At 36.2% G+C, this 22296-nt stretch overlaps 1 protein-coding gene across 3 annotated transcripts in view; it reads right to left on the reverse strand.

Moving 5' to 3' along the window:
* Positions 1-3571: 3571 nt before the first annotated feature.
* The window catches only part of LOC145662296 (lipopolysaccharide-induced tumor necrosis factor-alpha factor homolog), a 60353-nt gene continuing 41628 nt past the window's right edge, over positions 3572-22296 (reverse strand). For 2 of the 3 annotated variants that reach the window (XM_081727717.1, XM_081727716.1), the window contains exons 2-4: positions 14994-15135; positions 12603-12744; positions 3572-6532 (exon numbers count right to left, since the gene is read on the reverse strand). In XM_081727717.1, coding sequence (XP_081583843.1) covers positions 6430-6532; positions 12603-12744; positions 14994-15132 — 384 coding nt within the window. In that variant the 5' untranslated portion in view covers positions 15133-15135 and the 3' untranslated portion in view covers positions 3572-6429. Of the gene's footprint in view, positions 6533-12602; positions 12745-14993; positions 15136-21116; positions 21471-22296 lie in introns of those variants that run through there. The other variant, XM_081727715.1, reaches the window with a different exon arrangement.

A 22296-nucleotide genomic window follows, 5' to 3' on the forward strand; every position in this document is an offset into this window, starting at 1 on the left:
AATACACATGTGAAAAAAAAAAAAATAGAAATCGTGTTCTCATATCCAGTGAGATGTGTTGATTTTAATATAATTTGTATCTGTTTTTAAAAGTTGGGAGAATACAAATTGTAACTGTCATAAAAATAAATTCTAAAGAGAAGTCCCTGAAATTAAAATTACACTTTCCATATTATATTTCACCTACACAACTTTGTCATAGCTTTGGTGCATATTTGAAAATGATCTCTTTTATTGCATTGTTAGTGCATATTTTAATACATTTAAGTGCATATTTTATGTATTTTAAGTTAATAAAAATCCGATGGCTACTAATTACTGAGACAATACAGTAGAAGTCAGTTGCGGATCCAGGATATGATCAAGGGAGGGGCTAAACCATAGTTTGCAGTTTTATCCAGTGTAAAGCAGGATTGAAGCCCATTTTATCCAGTGTATACCTGAGCATCAAGGCGGAGCTATAGCCCCTAGAGCTCCCTCTTGGATCCGCCTCTAGTAGAAGTTATGTTGGGATTTTAAGAAGAAGTTCAATATGGAATTTGTCTCTCACCAACATTACAAGAAAGAACGGAAAGGGTCCTCAAAGGGGAAAAAAAATTCTTAACTAGGGAGAAGTGATAAACCAGCTAACAAACTCTCTGACCTACCATATGTGGAGAGTATACTACTATCCCATTTAACCAAATAGCTTTTTTAAAAAAAATACTCGTGAGCGACTTTTATTTAAACCTAGACTAGAGTGGGCAAGCAGGGTACAAATTGAACCCCATTTACAGGGTGTTTCAAAACAACACCGACAACGTTTGGGAGGTGATTCCTGACACCAAGATAAGACAAAAAGTATAGACCAACCTGGGTGCACAAATGCTTCTTTTCGGAGTTATAGGCTGATGAAAACATGAAAAAATGAACTTTAAAGGCCCATAGCTCCAAAACTATGAGACCTACCGTAGTGCATTAAGACTACGGTATTTGGATAGGGTAGGGTGACCAACCGTCCCGTAAAAACGGGATTGTCTCGTTTTTTCACTACCATTCCCGGTGTCCCGAAAAATTTTCCCGGGACGCCAAAATGTCCCGTATTTATTTACATTAGATACAAGAAAGCTTTCCAATCTAAAATTTCTTAATTTATATTATTATTTTCTAATCACATAGCTTAGAAAATACTAATATTATTTTCTAAGCTATGTGATTATATTGGAATATGTCTAATTACTGAACAACGTCAACGACGTTTGCGATATTGGATGTGGTGGCTGCACTGTTTTCCCTCCTAGGCCTCCCCCTCCAAGACTCCAACTCCGCAGACGACAGTGCAAGGGGCTGAAAGTCTTATGAAAAACAAACTGGGCCTTATGCAGAGTCGTTCTGAAATGTGATTAGTCCCATACTAAAGAGTTCGACTAACATATGTTTCCTGCAGTAGTCAGACTTTTAGTATGACGCTAATCATACTTCGAAACAACTCTGCATAAGGCGGACTGTTTTTACTCCCTGTTTCGGGCGGTGGAAGACTGAGGCGCTGTCACCAGTACAGTACAGTATTTCAGTGATTTGACTAAGATACTGCCATTTACGAAAGGGGAACAAAAGTATAGAGCTATAAAAGTGAAGTAAAAAGAAAACTAGCTGTAAGTGAAATAACGTTTAAAAGTAAGAAAAAGCAAATAAAAGGAGTTGGAATCTGATGCTCAGAGTAGTTTGTTATAAATTCTGCCACTGACAGATTTTGTTGATTGACAGATATTGATGAATGTTTTACATAAATTTTAGTAATGTTTTCAAAATTTCATTTTTTGTTAGCTGCTGATAGTTACTTGTTATCTAATTAATTCCACAACCTTATCAATAGGTTTTAAAATGAAAAAGTGTAAATTTGCCCTTTTTGTGAGAGATACAGAAAGAGAGAGAGAGAGAGAGAGGAAGAGAGAACGGAGAGGCAAAAATATATATTTAGGGGAGTAACCTATCCAAACGTAAAAAAATGTCCCGTTTTTTCTAGTTGAAGATATGGTCACCCTAGGATAGGGCATATACTAGTTCGTAAGTGAAGTCTTAACCCGACTACGGTAGGTCCTATACTTTTGGAGCTATGGACCTTTAAAGTTCAATTTTTTTTTCATGTTTTCAGCAGCCTATAACTCCAAAAAGAAGCACTTGTGCACTCAGGTTGGTCTATACATTTTGTCTTATTTTGGTGTCAGGAATCACCTTCCAAACGTTGTCGGTGTTGTTTTGAAACACCCTGTGTATTTTTCTGATAGCTCAGTAAGTAATGACTATTAATTTTACATTTTTCTTGTAGCTAACTCTAAGTAAATGAAGAATATAGCAATGAGATAATTCTTGTACAGAAGGAGTTATTTTTTGTTTAAAAAAATTATTGAGGTCCAAAATATACCCCACTCGACACTCCGTTGAAATAATTTATAATGATTGCAATGTGCATTCTTTTACATTCTGGGCTGGCACTACTGCTTCGTGACATAATAAATTCTGAGAAAAATGATGTAACATTACATTAGTAAACATTGAACTTGCCTCTTGCCACTCAGTATCCTGAATCTCCAGAATGAACTGTGCACTCCTGACTGAACAAGAAATAGAAAAATGAAATGAAATCTTTGAGTTCTACGTCCCACGGTTATGCCGGTGAGGCTAGAGGAGACGGTGATGATGAGTAATGAATGAAATGGTGGAATGAAGAAAGTGGGAGGAAACGGGAGAAGCCAGAGTAAACCCATACACACGGTGTTTGTCCACCACAAAGTTCACTTGGCGGGGGCTGGGAGAACAAGAAATAGAATCTGAACTTATTGCATGTGATGATTTCTCATCTGATGAGGATTATGTTGATGATTCAGAAGAAGAAATTGACTACCAAAGTGATGAAAATGATGACTTTTATAAATTCTCACGACCAAAAATACATTGGAGTCCAATTTGCACGGACCCCTGTTGGCATTCCAGGGGCACTAAATAGCACTCGGGCACTGCAAGGGTACAATGAGTTCACTATTATTTGTTTTGTTGATACAGTTATTATCAAAGAGTAACTTATTTTTACGATATGTTACTTGTACTCCCCCCCTCCCCATCCTGCTCTAATTTAGCACATTTACTGTACTGTACTGTACTGTAAAAGTCAGGAGATAGCTGCCATTTGAAGGTGATTTCTGATACCAGCCAGGGTAAAACAAGAAGTATAGACCAACCTGGGTGCACAAATGCTTCCTTTCGGAGTTATAGGTTGCCGAAAACATGAAAGAATAAACTTTAAAGATCCATAGTTCCAAAACTGTGGGACCTACAGTAGTCAGCTCAAGACTTCACTTAGGAACTACTATGTGCGCTATCCAAATATCCATGTTTCAGAATAATGCGGTACTCACGCACGAATTTTTATACAGGGAGTTTGGCTACGGGCATATAATTTGAAGTACACACCAAATACCTGTAAATTAATTCTAACATGCATAATGTGCTAGGCCTATTACGTTTCACACAGAGTTGAATCAATCAAACAAATAAGCAAGCAAAAAAGAATTGAATTACACATAAAAAAAACTTATCAGATTTTAGAATCAGTCTTTATATAGCACAAACATTTTTTGTATATATAAACATCTACATTGATTTGACATCTAAAATTGAGTTGATCAAAAAACAATAACAAAAATTCACACAAACAGTGTTGAGTACACAGCTCTCACATACAAAGACATTCGAACGCGCCAAAAGTAAAATAAATTTGATTATCAATGAGCTTTTATAAACTGTTCTGAACAATGCTTGTAATTATATGTTAAAAAAAAAAAAGTCCAGAACCATAGGCCAACTGCGTTGTGAGTAGAGATACTCTTCTCCTTACCAAAAACAGAAATAAGTGCTTTTCAATTCAAAATGGTGGAAATTTTTCATTTGTACCAGCTGTTTCGGCTCCACAATGGTAAGGCCCTTATGCCAAATGCCAACAACTCTTATCTCTAAGAACTTTTCTGCTTTTCTTTTCATCTTCTCGTATTTTCAGTCATAACAGAGTTGCCCTATGGTCCCGGACTTTTGATACACCCAGTATTTCACCTATGTATGTGATGCTTTATAAAACACATTCGACGAAAAACTTAAATCAGATCGAAACATATCAATAAACATTGATATAGTTGATTTCTAAGCTTCATTTTAAAAAGCAAAACTATAACAGTTTTATTTAAAAAAAAAAAAAAACAATAAATGTGTATATAATTTTAACAGTGCAAAATATTATTTTTCTGAAATTTTAATTTGGTCCCTAGCACACGATTGGTCCTAAAATTTTAATAACACTTTTCTATCTTTCTTTTCTTTTAAGTACATAAGTTTGTCCAAAATCTTCCCTTTGGTCCAGATTGCACAATTTTAGACAAGCAAGCAAGAAAAAAAAAATGTGTGTTCTGGATCCGTAGATCTAAAAATCAAGTTTATAAAATTAAAATATTACAAAATATGTATTATCTATAAAATTTATGTAAAACTCAACAATAGTACATTAAACAAAACGACTTCGCTTATTTTTTTTCTGAAATACGTGGCTTAGAATGAATTTTCACTAAATCGTGCAAATTTTTTTAAAAATATATATATAAAATAAAAAAATTAAAAAAAAGTTCATATAGACTTGTGCTCAAAAGTGAATAGTTTTCGGAGTTATAGTGTGCCGAAAACGTAAAATAAGTGAACTTGAAAAGTTCATAGGTCCACTACTATGAGACCTATCCTCGTCGGATCAAGATATCACCAAGGAACTGGTATGTTAACTCTAAATATCCATGTTTAAGAATGCTCCAGTACTTGCACACCAATTTTATAGAGAGGTAGGTGAAGAGTGATCAAGTACTTCCAAACAGTCTCTCTAAAAATGATTGTGCAAGTGCCAGAGGTTCTGAAAGATGGATATTTCAATAGTTCACATACTAGTTCGTCAGTGATGACTCGACTACAATCAGCCCTAGGGATGCGCACGAGACAAGATTTTTTACTGTCTCGTCTCGAAAATGTGCTGTAAAAGTGATGTCTCGACTCGAAAAATGTATATTTCACTATTGGGAGAGCCGTGTCTCGACTCGAATTTTGTCAGGAAAATCCTGTCTCGACTCGTCTCGTGCGCATCCCTAATCAGCCCTGTAGTAGTGGAACTATGGACCTCTAAAGTTCATTTTCTCAAGTTTTCGGATCCTTTAACTACGAAACTATGCATTTCCGACCACAGGCCCATATAAAATTTTATTCTCTTACTTTGATGTGAGTAGGGATGCGCACGAGACGAGATTTGTGGCTATCTCGTCTCGAAAATGTGCCGTAAAAGTGATGTCGACTCGAAAAATGTATATTTCTCTTTTGGAAGAGCCGTGTCTCGACTCGAATTTTGTCAGGAAAATCATGTCTCGACTCGTCTCGTGCGCATCCCTAGATGTGAAGGAATCTTTTCCCACAATATTGTGACACTATTTTTTTAAAAAAATACTGGCCTCTAATGTATTATAACAGAACAATTTATAGCCTATTCGCTTAAATGAGTACCGTCCTCTTAAAAATAAACAAACTTGGCACTTATTTTGAAAGCTCAGAAACCACAATTTTATTTAAATTAAAGACTTTTTACTGTCCTCATTTCAGGCAAGTATATCAGTCTATATTAAAGTTTTTAAATGAGAAGTATGTGTGGGGGACGTTTCTTTAAAAAAAAAAAAAAAAAAAAAAAAAAAAAAAATTTGCAGAATTCAAGTCTATATGGCTGATAACAAAGTTTATACAAGAACAAAAAAGATATAAACGATCTTATCTCTTGGTGAAAGTACAAACATAATTGGTTACGCTTTTCTTAAACGAAACTGTACACAAAATACAAACATATACTGTATATAGCTAATGTCTACATAAAATAACAGCAAATACAATTATGATGCGACACAAATACCAGTATATACAAAAATTCTGCACTTTTACAGAAACAAGCTATTGTTTGAAGCACTGTGATATAAACACGATTTGAATAACTGAATGTAAGATTTCTTTCTATGATTGGTGCTGAAGCAAAATACCACACCATTGACGAATATCAGTGTTACCAACTTGGATGTTTTCCTTCTAAATTTGGAAGAATTGTCTGCCCCAGGAAATGACATTTATGGAAAATTTTAGATTTTCTTTTCTCATATCAAATTCTTTTTAATCCAAGCACTATTTAGCCTAACCCCATCCCTTATTCTTCATTGTCAGGCCTTTGCTTTGTTCTAACAAGGAGGTATACTATACTCGTAGCTCTCGTCCTTAAAACAAGCTTTACAGCTAAAATACTTTTGGGCTATTGAGAAAACTTCTTTCGCAAACTGGCATCACTGACGATGGTTCGTTTGAATGTGGAAGAAGCAGCCTTCTTGCATCATGTTACGCTTTGTATGTGCCTAGGAATGCTCGGCAGTTAGGACAATAGTGATTAGCATTCATACAGCTATCTGTACAGTAAGGAATGCAGCAACAACACCAGCATCTGCAAAAGAAAAAGAACTAATATAATATCTACACTTTATATATACAATACATTTAAAAAGTTCCCCTATGTTACTTATCATTACCTAATTACCATAGCTAAAATAATAATAATTCAATATTAATACGAGGGAGGTGCAAAAATGGAAACCTTAAAAATATGCACTAACTCAGTATCCTGAAACTGTGAGGTTGTTGTGCAAGTTTGTAATGATAAAAAAGTCACGGCTGGGAGAGAGGCCTACAAGTTGCAGCGCCAATAAAAATGTTGTATCAAGACGGACGAATGGTGTTACCAGTGGCGTGGCGTGACACTTCCACAGCTGTTACCGGTTGTTGTTTTAACAAGTATCTCTAGTTTTTCAATATCAGAAAATCTAGTCCTTTTTTCCTTTTAGCGTATCAATCATAAGCATTGGCAATGATTTTTCAGGGGGGAGTCATCCCACTTCATTTACTTTGATCTTTTGAAAAGTGTGGCTTTTCAGGTTCTTCCATTTTTACTAAACATAATCGAAGCCGTCTCTCAGTGAACTTTGATATTCTTCAAAGTCATTTATTTTTTCTGCAAAAACTTACATCACGAATTTCCTTCTGTAAGATAGTGAAAAAGATTTCTTATCTTGATCCTATAACATAAAACAGTTCAAGTAAAAAATTGAAATCAAAATTTTGAAGGGTTTGGTAGAATTTTGCTGCACGAACTGTGGTTTGAGAATCTCATTCGTCGATATTTTCGTCATGGATTTAAAGAGTCCTAACAGTTCATGTTTAAAGCTATACAGCACATAATTTATCCTACTTCTATAGTTCCACCTTGTGTTTGAGGCTGTTGGGATATTTTTCGTGACCACACAGGCCGGTAGGCAGCCCAAAAATGTAGGGAGGCGGCTGAAGTTAAGGGGGACAGATCCAACCTTATTATATTTCATCACCATATTATAGTTCATTTGCAAATCTTAGCGAGACAGAAAAATTTAGAGGGACTTGGCCCCCCTAAACCCCCCTAGATACGGGCCTGTGACTACATAGTCCAAAGCATTTGTTCTTTTTGAAGACTTCGAGAATAAAGAAGCAAGTCACGACATGGTTTTAGAAAAAGACTTACACCGTTTTGTACAGTCAACGGACTTTCCTAACACTAAATGAAGCCTATGGGCATGACAATGAAAAAAATACACTTCTGTATATCTTTGTTTAACAAGAGGCTGCTGCTTCCTACCTCACCAACCATAACCGAAGCTCCATCGTATGTTTGAGCAACAAGTTTTCCGTATTGAAAACTAGTCAGACTGTCAAACACAATGCGGGACAGTCAAACTACGGTATAGTGAAGACGATTGCACAGTTCTTTTTCAACACATCAAAGTGCAAATTGAACTAGTAGGCTAGAGGCTAGGGCTGGAAATTTGCTGAGTCGAAAGTAGGTATTCTATACTAAATTAAAAACAAAATATTTGCAACTTAATGAGCATAAATCTTAAATAATAATAAATATACGAATTAGAAGGAGCGGCGGGAAACGTCTCTACTTCTCTCTAATTATCATTACTATGAAATTGTATACTGTTAAGACAATGAAATAACTTTACGAATACGGAAATTACAGCCAAATTTCCATACTTGGATTAGGAAGCAAACGAAACAGTATAGTTGAATCACACTGCCAGCTCGATCCTCTATAGCGAGGGAGAGCGTGTAGAATAAACATGCTGATGATATTCTAGATTCTCCTTGTTGTGACAGGGAACGTTCCTATTTTTTCCTGTTCCACTCAGCCGAACGGTAACATAAGGGCCATTCCGAAAATACGAGCGCGCAGGATGCTTCTGGCCCTGGCTGGCACGCTAAAAGGTGCTTCTGAAGTGAATGACCGCTATCGGGGTTCGCGTTACCTCTGAAATCTATGGTATCAACAAGAATATGTTCCTATTTGGCGCTGGCAGTGTAAATGCGGCATAGGCCGTCCGAACTTAAAAAAAAAAAAAAAAGAAAGGAAAGGAAAATATGTAAACATCTTCCCATGTTGATGATGAAATTTAGACATATTAAAACAACGAAAACTCTCATATTTTTACCGTTACCGCCGGTAACAGCGGTAATATGCACTACACGTCCCTGGGTGTTACAATCATTTCTGCCACTGCCAGCGGTTTCACGCTAAATTTGGCTATTTTATTAGGGTCTAATGGTGAAAATCGGTTGTCAGCGACTTGGATGGAACTATGGAGATTACAAAATTTGTTGGTAATGCATTTCAGAACCAGAATATGTATGCGGGCATCTTTTGTTATATATAGTTGCTATGTCACTTGTGTTACAAATGCTTGCGAAACGCGCATAAGTCCAGTGAAAACGTTATAATATGCTGTAACTGTGAACGTCGCATGTACAGTGCTTAATTGTAGTTTTTCACTACGTACATAAGGTATCTCTCTGATAACAAACATTAATACGAAGAAAACTAAAAATGATAGAAGCATGCGGTTTGCGGCAAATAATAGGAAAACTCAAAACTTTTTTTTTTTAACCTGATTTAGAGAATTTCCACATGTGCTCCATTAGTTGGCCTCAAGACATCCATGCGATATTCAATTTCCATCCATGTGTTACTCATCATTTCAGGAGTCACTGTGTCTATTGCGGCCCGTGTTTTGTTTTTGAGTGCTCCAATATCACGGACAGGTGTTGCGTAAACCTTGTCTTTAATATAACCCCACAGGAAGAAGTCAATGGAGGTTATGTCTAGGGATCGTGGGGGCTATGGTATTGGGTCACCTCTCCCCATCCATCGGTCAGGAAAAGTTTCATCGAGCTTCAATCACGATCTAAAACACTCTCTGTTGCAATAACCTTGCTATACCATTTTTTAATGCTTTTAACATCTGGTAGCTGCTGACCATTCTCTCTCCTGAATGTTGTTGAATTGTGACAGAAGATTTTGCTTCATGATACTACAATTCGCCTCCTGCTGTGCTGACGCCAGTTTTGAACAAAAGACTGTCGCGCTGCGGTCAGCTGGAGTAGATGGCAGCACAGGCTGTGAAAAATCTTGAAGTATGATACAAGCGATGTTTTCAAACCGAATGCTTCTATCATTCTTGTTTTCTTTTTATTAATGTTTGTTATCGGTGAGAGACTTTATGTCCACCCTATATGTATCGCTTATTTGTTGCTTAAATTTTTGAATATGCGAATTTATTACGTGTTGTGGTGTTTTCAGAATGTGCTTGTAATTAATATAGGAAGAACCAAAGCAAGAAGTTTGCAGAGATTAAGGAAAGAATGGTGAAGTGATACAAATTTGGGCTGAGTACAGTATTAAGTTAATTAGAAAGATGTAATTCTGGTTTGCTTATTTTCGTACTGATACAACAAGATTATCGTATGAAATACTCATACAATAAGAATTTTAGGAATGATACAAAAATGGATCGAAAGATTGCGATCTTGCCCAAGAATTAGGTTTCAGATCAGAGGCCACAAAATTTTTGAATGGCCCCTAATATTTTTTTTTTTTTTTTTTTTTTTTAACGGAATAAGCACATCATACTGAGTTAAATGATAGTTTGGGTTTTGGCTACACTGTATGTAGTTCTACAGATATAAGGCGTACAAGGAAATTTTTGATTAAAACACACTGGATATAAATTGGATATATTGGATTGAGCTTCAATCTTAATATATCAGTTTGCATTTCCAGTACAACCAAGAGCGCAGATCCTGGGGGGGGGGCGAGGGACCCGGGCCCCCAAAGCTCACGTGGGCCCCTATTATATTTATGAATACACAATATTTGGCATAATTTGAGTGCAATTTGTCTTAAAATCTTAATATATATACCTTCTGCATCTGAATGCCCCCCCTCCAAATTTACAGAGAAATCCGCGCCCTTGAGTACAACCAGTTCTTTTATCTTTATTTCTTGACTTTACTTCTACATTTATTATTGTTAGTTTTTTTTTTTTTAAAGAAAAACGTGTTTCTATCTTCAATGATAAGGAATTTGTTTGTGACAAAGACAAAACTAGTTTTCATATCAAAACTGTGATAACTAACTAAATGGAACAGGTGTTCGCTAATGTTCGAGAATTTAATTGTTGTATTTGACAACAATCAGGAAATTCATGCTGGGCTTTGTTTGACCACTTGCTTTAACACTGTTCATGTGACGATGATTTATGATGATGATTTATGAATGTAGTATTGAAATAGAAGGCAAGCTTATTAAATTTAACTACCATCATCATGAAGTCTGTTTCCAACAAGAAATATTTATTTTAAATAATATAGTTATGACAGATTTTACCGCGCCGTGCAAAAGCACGTGTTGCACATATGGTAGAGCCGGCCCTGGATGTAAATACTAAGATATTGTGTGTGGCCAAGCTAAATAAAACAATTTTTCTTTAATTGAATATTTGCGGTTTCTACAGGCACACTAAGGAATGCAGGGATAGTGCCTGGAATAAAGCAAAACTTTGCTCTCTCCTTCTATTCTATAAGTTTCAGCTCTAATTTTCTTTAAAAAATAATCGATCTAAGCAATAAATCCCCGTACTATTACGAAACAAATGAATCACATTAAATTAACTAGTGCCTACACATGCACGCAATTTTTTAGAAACAAAATAACAAATAATTAACTTAAAACAGATGGACTTCTCAATACCCACTCAGAGATATATTGTAATCACGCTCGACTTTAGCCATTGGAGCTAAATACACGGTTCTGATTGGTTGGAGTTATCCGTTTCTCGCCACGTAGTATACATATAGCACAAATCAAAGACCAGTTGCTAGCGGTCCTCATAACCGAGCATGCTAACGAACGGGCTAGAAATAAAAATCGCTTTGAGCGTGGGTTCAAACCTAGTCTAAGGAAAGTTTTTTTTTTATTTTTTTTTAAATTTTCATAATACTTTTATCATTAAAATAAGATGTAAATAATATTCATTTGCTCCTGTACATAAATTGTGCTTTTCCCACCATTTACCTAGAGATTTCTAATAGCCCTTATAAACAATGACGTTACAAACCAACAGGACAGTAAGAAGTGGGGCCATCGCGAAGCGAGATGTTGTAGGGGATAGTGGGCAGCTAGAGAGGGGAGGTGCTGGAGACACCAAGAGGGGAAAGGTAGGCATACGCTTCCTTGCCTTCCTTGGGATGTATTTAAATTTACATTGAAGTTGCAGCATCCGGTCGTTACGTAATGTTACGTGGTAATTAGTCTACTTTGTACTAGAGACCTGCACGGGCCGAATTTTTCGGCTCGAGCCCAATCCAGCCCGAATGTACCTAGGCCCGGCCCAGCCCGGGCCCGAAAAATTTTAAAAGTTTCATTTTGTAACTTTTCACGGACACACTTCTTCAACGTCTGCCTTTATTCTAATTATCGTTTAACGAAAGTCAATAATTATTAAAGAATTGCAATTGATCGGCCCAAGCCCGGCCCGACTTGAAGAGAAATCAGTGTTGGCCCGCCCAAGCCCGGCCAGGCCCAAAGAAATAACAGAGTCGGCCCGCCCAAGCTCGGCCCACGGGCCGGGCCTGGCCCATGCAGGTCTCTACTTTGTACACACAAATTTATTGATTTAAAAAAAAAAATGATTTACTTACGTTACGAATCATATCTGAGCGAGCGAAGGGGGTTAGAGGCCCTGCAGAGTTCGTTTTATTCCACCTTTGCCCTCACGATAATACTACTGACATTACGTCAAATTCGGGTGATGCAACTTCGATTAATATGTATACTATGGGGGCGGGCCAACAGATAAATCCAACCAATCAGAAACATGTATTTAGTTCCTATGGCTAGGATCGAGCACGAAAAAAATATTTCTCATTTGCTAATAACTAGTCTGCCCTTCTGTTTACCGCAGAATAATGGCGCCACAAGGACTAAAGGGTCAACTATCTCCGGTACACTCAATCCCAGCTACGAGTGGAAACTAATAAGGCACAAAGAGATCGTAGCCGGCGATTACTGAGCTTTCACGATACAAAGGTAAAGAGTTTGAAAATCAAATTAGATAAGGAGGAGGAGTTTAATAAGAATATGTACTTACCCCAAAGCAAACAAAAGAAGAGCAATCAAATGAGTTTTTGTTCCAGACTCGTGCCTCAGCTCTGTCGTGATCTGCGCTCTGCATGAAGGGCAAGTCAACGTACATGGGTCTGGTCCCAAGGGAACTGCCGTCACTACGGTAGCTAAATTTAAAAAAAAAAAGTTTATCAACATTTGTCTATTACAATACACTAAATCTCCAAACATGTAACCATTATAAACTACAGGGTGGCCCAAAAGTGGGTATACACCTCTGCATTGATCAAGTATAATTTTCTAGTTTATGGGTTTATTTGATTCGGTTCTTCCGAGCTTAAGATGTAAGTAAAAACTCATTAAGAACAAATAATAAAGAAACAATGTCTACCTGATGGATAACAATAAGAAATGATATAGAATACAATGAGTTAATCAATACGGTATTGTATACCTACTTTTAGGCCACCCTGTATAATAAAGAGTGTGATGTCCACCTTTTAAATTCTTATCAGTAAGGCTCGGATTTCTGTGAGATGTCATAGTTTTATCCTTGCATCTCTACATGTCTAATTAAATATAAACATATTTATGACTGTTATGGACTTGATTGTTGGTTGAATGATTAGAGTTAACCATACCGTTTATCATGATCGATATTTTTCAAATATCGAAAAATTTTACTGATCCAGATATCGGTATTTTTGAATTTTCGGTATTTTACCTTGTATTGTACGTAGAACTGTCCGATATTTCAATATATTGATCGATTTATCGATATTTTAAATATCGAAAAAATAATGATCGATATATCGATATTTTACCTCGTGTTACAATTAGAGTTGTGCGATATTTAGATATATCGATCGATTCATCAATATGTTCTTTCAGGGGCGACTTCTAACCCCCAACCTGTGATCTCGGGGGTGCCTCAGGGAAGCGTACTAGGGCCCCTGCTATTTGTCCTGTATATGGACGATCTCTACTCTCACCTATCAGCTCAACCTAGTGGCATTTTGCTTTTTGCTGACGATTGCAAATTATATAGAGAAATATCATGTTTCCATGACACAATTGCCCTACAGGAAGACATAAATTATCTTGTAGACTGGTGTGAAATGTGGCAATTGAAACTTAACAGTAAGAAATGTGACGGTATTACAATTACTCTGAAAAAGTCTCCTGTTCCCTCCAAATACCATATTAACGATTCCCCTATAACACATTCTGCCAGTCATAATGATCTTGGTGTCATCTTTGATTTGAAACTCTCGTTCTCAGAGCACATCTCTTCAATTGTTAAGAAGTCAATGCGTATGCTGGGGCTTCTTTACCGATTCACTGAACTACGTACTGTGGCATCATTAACAACATTCTATAAAACTCTTATAGCACCCAAGATCGAATACTGCTCTCCAATATGGGCCATGGCCGCACCTACACATCTCTCTAGACTTGAGTCTGTTTTCAATTTCTTTATTGCAATAGTACGTTCTCGTGTTCCCGCACTTAAAATATTACCTAAGGAGGAAATTTTGCGATATCTTAATATCCAGACGCCGGAAGTACGCAGAAATAACTCTGATTTGAAGTTTCTTCATAAGATTGTAAATGGGAACCTATGATCAGAAACCCTAATTCATCAACTATCCTTACATGTCCCTTCCCGCAAAACCCGGAATACCCACCTATTCCATCTTGCACGCCCTAGGTTGACAATTATACAGAAGTCTCTTTTTCACCGAGTACCGAACTATTATAATAATCTAACCAGTGAGGTGGACATTTTTTCGAGCTACCCGGTATTTGAAAGAGCAATAAAACGCGTGCTGGCTAAATAATATTACTTGTGCACTCTTTGTTTATACTATTGATGTTACTGTTGTTGTTTATTTTTTAATTCTTTTTCTTTTTTTTCCGCTTGTTGATATTTCCCTGTGTAAAATGGCACAGTTATGCTGTATCTGGGAACTTGTTCAATAAACAAACAAATAAATAAATAAATAAATATTTTCCAAACACTGACATTTTTTCTGATCAATAGGATTGAAATTTTTTAATATTACGATATTTCGATAATTCAACTTTTTCGATATATCGATCATGTTTCGACATTTTGTCAATATCGATTTTCGATATTTAGAACCGGATATTTTTCAACCCTATTTACAGGGTGACAGTAAAGTCAATGTGCACTATCAACGCATGTTTCTAAGTAAACCAAATTGCACCTATATAATTCTAAGAAAGATCTTAGCTACCCTAATGTGCAGAAGTATATGAAGTCATGTTTGTACGTCCGAAAAGGTCTGTTTTTTTAGCATCTTTTATACTAAGTACTCCATAATTGTGTTACTTATAATATATACAAACTTTCACTACAACCTTAATATTAACAAAGAAACCATCTACTTACCTGGTGCATAGGCAACTCCAGGAGTTGGTGCCGTTGGGTGAGCGTAAGGCGGTTGTGGTTGAGTAGGAGGCACAAACCCTGGCGGTGGGGGTCCTTGACCAGGAGGGGCATATGCTGGAGGAGGCTCCATTTTGCTCATCTCCTAAAATAATAATAATAATAATAATAATAATAATAATAATAATAATAATAATAATAATAATAATAATAATAATAAATACATAACCACGTATAAATTAATCAGTTTATCGTTTTCTAGTACAGTTAATTCTCTAAAATAATACTAAGAACATTTCGTAAACCAGAATAATGACCTGTAACAAGCTGAGACTACATTTTCAAAGAATTACTCAAAATTACATATATATATATCGGGTGTTCTATAAATGGCGCCTACGGATCACAGAACACTATCAGTAAACCTATATGTACTTTTCGGGTCCTCGTCTAGAGACGCGAATTGAACTATTTGGCAACGTTGTAGATAAAGATCCATAGATTAGACCTACCAATCCATCAAATAATTACATCGATTCTTGCTATAGTGCTGCCAAAATGTCTTGAGCCGTGACTGAAGCTCACACCCACGCGTTGAGCCAATAAGGATTCAGCTGTTGCTAAGCAAGAGAGTCTTAGCGAAAGGGAGTGGAATTCCTTCTGCCGATAGCAGCGCTAGAAACAGAAGACTAGGTATCAAGTCAATGTGGTATATCTATAGATGACAGTTAAAGTCAATAGACGTTGACACTAGCACCACTTATTAATTTAACAATCGATTTAACTGTTTAATGGATTTGTAGAGCAATGCTAATGGTTCCAAGTTAATATGCGATGTTGCCACATAGTGAAATTTTGATTTTCCATAGCGTTGAAGGAGGTCCCGGAGGGTATTCCGTTATATAACGTTTTCGCTTTATTTTGATCTGTAAGACAGTGCTCTGTGGTCCGTGGGCGCCATTTTTAGAAGACCCGATATATTTTCCGTCCACATATATTTTCCAAAATTCGCTGATTTCTCCGCAATTTCTAAACTTAAATGTATCGTCTTTGTAATGTGGTCTATCGTATTGGTAACAACGCTGAATGAGGAATATAAGGACTTCCTATTTTGGCATAACACCTGCTCCTGGAGCGGCTTCTTTTTCCGTTCGTTCCGTATTTATGATTCCGGTTCCTTCCGCCGAACTTTGCTATAGGCTACTAGTGTTTTGTGAATGTATTGCCATATTTGAATGACTACATAGGCTCATAGTAATTTATATTTCCTATTATATTGTGCTGTAATGACATTTAGGTTGATAGATTAAATAGAAAGAAAACAGTTTATTGATTTTTCTAGAGCTTAGATTCGATCCATCCACCAACTTCTACCGTAATTTTCATCATCATAACAAAACCCAGTGATGCAGGATACTGTGACCAGGGTCAATGTTCTCAGATTTGAATATTAAAAATAGCGAGGTTGTGCACCAAAAGTAGCGGATCTGAACTATTTGTATCCCAAACATAAACGTGCCATTATTTGGGTTGGCAATGGTTAGGCAGCGACCGCAATTTCGGACTGCTGGTGGAGGAGTTACAGCAAACTCCATACTAACCTCAGTTCAAGGGCGCCCATGTTGTGGTTTCCAAGGGAGGGCAAGTATAAGCGACGTTTCAAAAATAGTTTCAAATTTTGCTGTAACTAATGTAAAAATTCTATTGGATTTTCGATATTCTGAGGTATAATTTCCTCTAGGTGGGGGCGAGCGCCCCACCTTGCCCCGCTGATGGACGCCCTTGCCTCAGTTGTAATAGAATTGCAGTGTGCAATGAATTGGGGAGGCAGTGATAGTATAAAATGAGCGACTTTTCTGATTTTCAAGGAGACGTGTTTGCTTAAGACAGTTTTGTGGGCTCTGAAATACACTTTACAACGTTTACAGTATGTGTACTCACTCTTATTCCTTACTTCTTTAATTCAGATGCTAAATCTGGGAGCCATGAATTTTCGATGATTTAGTGTAACTTCACTTACGTATTATGTTAATGTGGACAATACAGTAACACAATTAAATTTGACTCCATATCAACTTTACACAGCTCCCCATATGTATTTACAGACATTAACTGAGATAGCAATACGATCAGTGATACTGTAACAGCGCAAACTTAACAGAAGTCTAGTGTGGCCAGATCTGGATTTTAAAAAGTACTAGAACAAGAAGTGAGCTACTATCGAGCATGATAGTTTTAGTAAAACTGTTGTTCATTATGAATAGAATACTCAACAAACAAAATCTTCATTGTATTATATAAAACTAAAATAATCGATTGAAAAAATTAATCGAAATAATCTTCCCTTTATGATACACCTAACAGATTTTTTATCGAGACATCCTTCACTTGTGTCTGTAAAGGGACATGCACAGATGTTAAGATAATGGCAAGGAGATTTATGCTCATATGTGAATGATGCGCTGTGCGCTGTGTAGAGAGCGCAGGTTCAGCTAATACTTACTTAAAAAGCACGCCTCGTATTTTGTACTTAATAGAAGATGCCTATGTGCTCTCTAGTATTTTGTACTTAATTAAAGATTGCAATGTATTTTGTAGTATTTTGTGAATAATAAATTCCTGTGTACTCTATAGTATTCTGTACCAAATATATAAAAGTGCCGATAGGAACTAATAAGTGCTTTAGAAGCTGAATTTTAAAGAACTTTTATGATATTTTTTACACATTTGTGTTCTTCTCTTAAAAAGTAATGTTTGGGTCACCTGAATCCTAAGCGGTGCTTATTAATAAAAATGTCATAAAATCTGTTGTTTTGTGAAGATACAAAAAGAAAGCTTGAACGGTTATTTTATTTTTAGTCAGGAAATAAATAAGTAAGTCAAAGCAGGACAAATTTATTTTGTTAAGTTAATAAGATAATACCAGTAAGTTACGCAATTTATCTTCACAAAAGAAATAACTTTCACTTTATATAAAAACATAACAAAAAATATAGAAACCTTCACAAGACAGACAGAGAAAAAAAAGTTACGTAATGAAATCTGGAAATAAGAAAAATTACGTGAGTTGAATTATTATTACCACATAGACAAAATCTTCAATTGGAAAATACATATCGTACTATAATCCGTATATCATTATACCAGTAATATTGCTGACATATTAATTCTTAACCGGTTCGATTCCCGGTGGGAGCACTCGGTTGAAAAAGTGTAAAATGCTTTCTGAAGCCACTCGTCCTGAATGAGTTTTTCGTGTCTTTTCCTCGTTCACACTAGGCAAATGCCGGGGTGATACCTAACTTAAAGGTCCCAGGCCGCTTCCTTCCTTCCCCAATCCTTTCTTCCTTCCATGGGCGCCCGAATGGGAGGGTGCAGGAATTACGGCAGATAACTTTGTTTTATTCTGCGAAATTATTATTATTATTGAAATAACGATATTATTATGGATTTTTTGAGAGGGGATTGCCTTAAACACACGTCGTTTCCTAGAACTGACGAAGAATATCCTTAAAGGAATGATCCCAGAGCCATTCCATTAACCTGGTATTTACTTTTTTGTTACTAAGTCCGCATAACAAATATATTATAAATGATGGTTGAATACAGACAAGTAATTCTTAGAAACAACCAGAAACGCCTATAAACATTTTGACCCTCTGCCAATCCGCCTCTAAAGCCGGAAGTCGAAAAAATGGCTTCGTACGCGATTAAATATGGCGACGATATATCTGTGTACACTTGGTGGTTATAGGTGACTTCTTTTTATTAGCTATTATTATTATTATTATTATTATTATTATTATTATTATTATTATTATTATTATTATTATTATTATTATTATTATTATTATTATTATTATTAAAAAGAGAGGAAGTCCATGGCCTGGTTATTTGTCCTCTGTTGTTATGTAAGCCCGCACAACCAAAACATCATGTGGGTTGCATACGGCAATACGTTCTTAGAAACTGCGAGACATTTGCATACATCCATTTGCTAGCATCACTAATAGCACAGACAGTAGGCCCATCAGTGTAAAACAGTAGACTGACCAAGTGCCAATGTTGGCCCAACAAAGTAAAACAATAAAGTCGCCGTGTGCCAAAGTTGGCCCTGCATTATATTTGGCGCTTCGACAACCATATGCCAACCAATGTAACGCGAACAGAAGAAGTAACAATTACAATTATGAGATCGAAAACTGTTGGGTAAATTGTTTGTGGGCCAACATTCTTTTTAAATTACATTGAAACAGTGTATTTTTTCAAGTTTATTATTATTGCAATTACCAATGACCAACCGTATATCAATCACGAGACTACGTAGGCCCTTGTGTGGTGCTAGGGAAGATAACGAAATAGGTATTTCTTAATCTTTTGAATAACTACAAACATTGGATGAATAACCTAATGAAAGTATTAATATAACAAAATTTGTCCACATATCCTCTTGGAAAAAAAAAAAAAAAAGAAATAGACGTGATCTCCATGTTATTTGTGCACAATGTGTCATACTGATGATACCCTTACTTCTGATTCAGAATGTGACTAAATGAGCGTTTCTTAAGATACTATAGCCTACATATGTAGATAACTTTGTATTTCATATACTTAAACTGGTGATAAAATGATAAATACGACACATGGCGATTTTCCCAGCATGCGAAGGGAATTTTGCCCTTTTCTTCTCATTTTAGTGATTTCAACATTACGTCATAAACATAATGAACACAGTGTATGAATTACATTCCATATAATCCACAATGACTACTTTATGCATAGTATAAACCTTGTCATTCTTCCCTAATTCATTTCGAAGAAAATAAAAGAAGTATTTTGGTGGGGGAACTTCCCTTCCTTCCTTTATCCTATCTCCCAACTATGTCATATGGATAAATCACATACTCAGGCTTAGACAATATTCATACGTTCTGTAGTACATATTTTTCCTGAAAATTTTGTAAATTAGTACACTCAGTAGCGGTTCTTGAGGGAAGTCACATCGGCAAAAAGTAACATTTTATCACGACAAGCTAAAGTGGCGAATCTAGAGGGTAAAAACTGGTGGTGGGGAGCACGGTATGATAGGTATTATGAATTTAAATTTTTTCATGGGTCCTGCAGAAGTTCCCAACTTAAAAATCTCTTCCAATGGATATTATGGGTAGGGAGGCGCACGAGACAAAATTTGTGGCTGTCTCGTCTCAAAAATGTGCTGTAAAAGTGATGTCTCGACTCGAAAAATGTATATTTCTCTATTGGAAGAGCCGTGTCTCGACTCGAATTTTGTCAGGAAAATCCTGTCTCGACTCGTCTCGTGCGCATCTCTAATTATGGCTAGTTTGGACGTTCACATTTTGGACCTCCAGTATTGTTTTACACATTGCACTACAGAAAAACTGCTATATCTAATGTCTAAAAAAAAAAAAAATCCAATAAAGAATAAAAAGCAACGCTTACTATAAACTTTCAGAAATATAGAAATAATAGCTTCAATTATATTTGTCACTTTAAAAAAAAACGGGGCATATGCCCTGAGGCTAGCAAGGACGCCGATTTCTCTGTAAATTTGGGGGAGCCCACTCAGACGCAGAAGGTATATAGGCCTATATGAGGATGTTAAGACAAATTACATTCAAATTATGCCAAATAGTGTATATTCATAAATACACTAAGGGGGCCCACGTGAGCTTACCCCCCCCCCCAGGGATCGGCGCCCTTGCTGGCTAGATCCGCTACTGACAAGCTAATGAAAGAAAACTTAAAATATGTACTGATTTTTGTATACAGATTATAGTAATAAATTTTGTACACTAATTCCAGTTGCTTTAAGGATAAAATGCTAATTATTACTAATGTGATTTCCCTCAACAGCCGCTACAGTCATACATCTGTACTTAATCGTTATTCCAAAGTACAACAGTCACGGAAATTACGGAACAAATTGAAGGTTTACGTAAGCGTTATTCTTTCTTGTAAATTTTAATGAGTTTAAAACCTTGATTTAGTGAGAGCCTCATGAACCACTGGCTACAATGATTGCTTCACCGCCATTACATTGATAAAAAAAAAAAAAAAGTAATAATAATATAAGACACTCGTAAAACGTGTTCACTGCTGTCTTACCTTGTCCAGCTGTTCCCGTACATTTGAGTATTCCATTTTAATCAGAATATATTCACAATTGTCACAAAAATGCTCAAATATGTGATAAGTTTCTGCACGATTTGAAACACTTCGTCAAACTAACAACTTCCAGTAATGAAACACAAAGTACAGAAGAATGTTTTCAACACAAAAGGAAGAATAACAATGCGAATCACGTCCTTTCGTTAGTACAAGCTCAACTCAAACTTGTGAGACCTTCAACAAACAGACAATCCTTTCATACACACAGACACACACACACACAGTCCAATAAGAACAACTTTATCATATGGTGGCTTGCGTTACATTGACGATTTCCTGGCGGGTAGAAACAAATTATAAGCAAATAGACAACTGACTACAGACGTCACTGGACTTTCACCACATTTTTTTTTTCTCAAACTAATTTCTCAAACTAAGTTTCTTGTGATGATTACGTATTTATCTCCAGGGTTGACCTCCTCAGGTTATAGCTATGAGTCACCAGCACCATAATGCTTGTTCATACATCACATGATGCGTTCTCGTGTGACGATGGATTGCTTCCAACCATTCGCAACAGGAACTTGGAGAAAAATTACACACAATATTTATATATATACGTAGCTTTAGTTTGTTCGTTTAATCATATGAATGCTAAGTTGATAACAAAAATTAATTTGTGAAACTGACAAATCATCGCTTTAAAAGTTTAGATTTAACTTAGATTGCTCATTAGCAACGCATACGGAATAGGCTACAAAAGCAATGCTACACGGGGGGGGGAGGCAGATACCCTCAATGAAATTGCAGAAGTGACTTATTCATCACCCCCCCCCCGGAACATTGTACTGTACGTGAAAAAAATGATATTTGTACGTAAAACTTATCACGAAAGCAATGATAAGAAAAGATATTTGGAAATACGTATCCTAAAGGGAATTAAAAAGGGAGTTCAATTTATTTTGGCAAGAATACAGTATCTCATAAATCCCACAAGATTAGAAGATGAATTCTTCATATAAAGTTGAGCCCTTGAATCCCTCAAGTTACGAAGATGAGCTCACATGTGGCTAAGCGGTTAGCGTATGCACCTTTGGTACGAGAGACCCGGCGTGAGAACTGTCAGAATTCGACTATTATTTTTAGATCGTTTCTCTTTTTGCTTTTTAATACATGT

The sequence above is a fragment of the Thermobia domestica genome, chromosome 10 (genome assembly GCF_964235325.1).
Source record: "Thermobia domestica chromosome 10, izTheDome1.hap1.1, whole genome shotgun sequence".
Classification (NCBI taxonomy): domain Eukaryota; kingdom Metazoa; phylum Arthropoda; class Insecta; order Zygentoma; family Lepismatidae; genus Thermobia; species Thermobia domestica.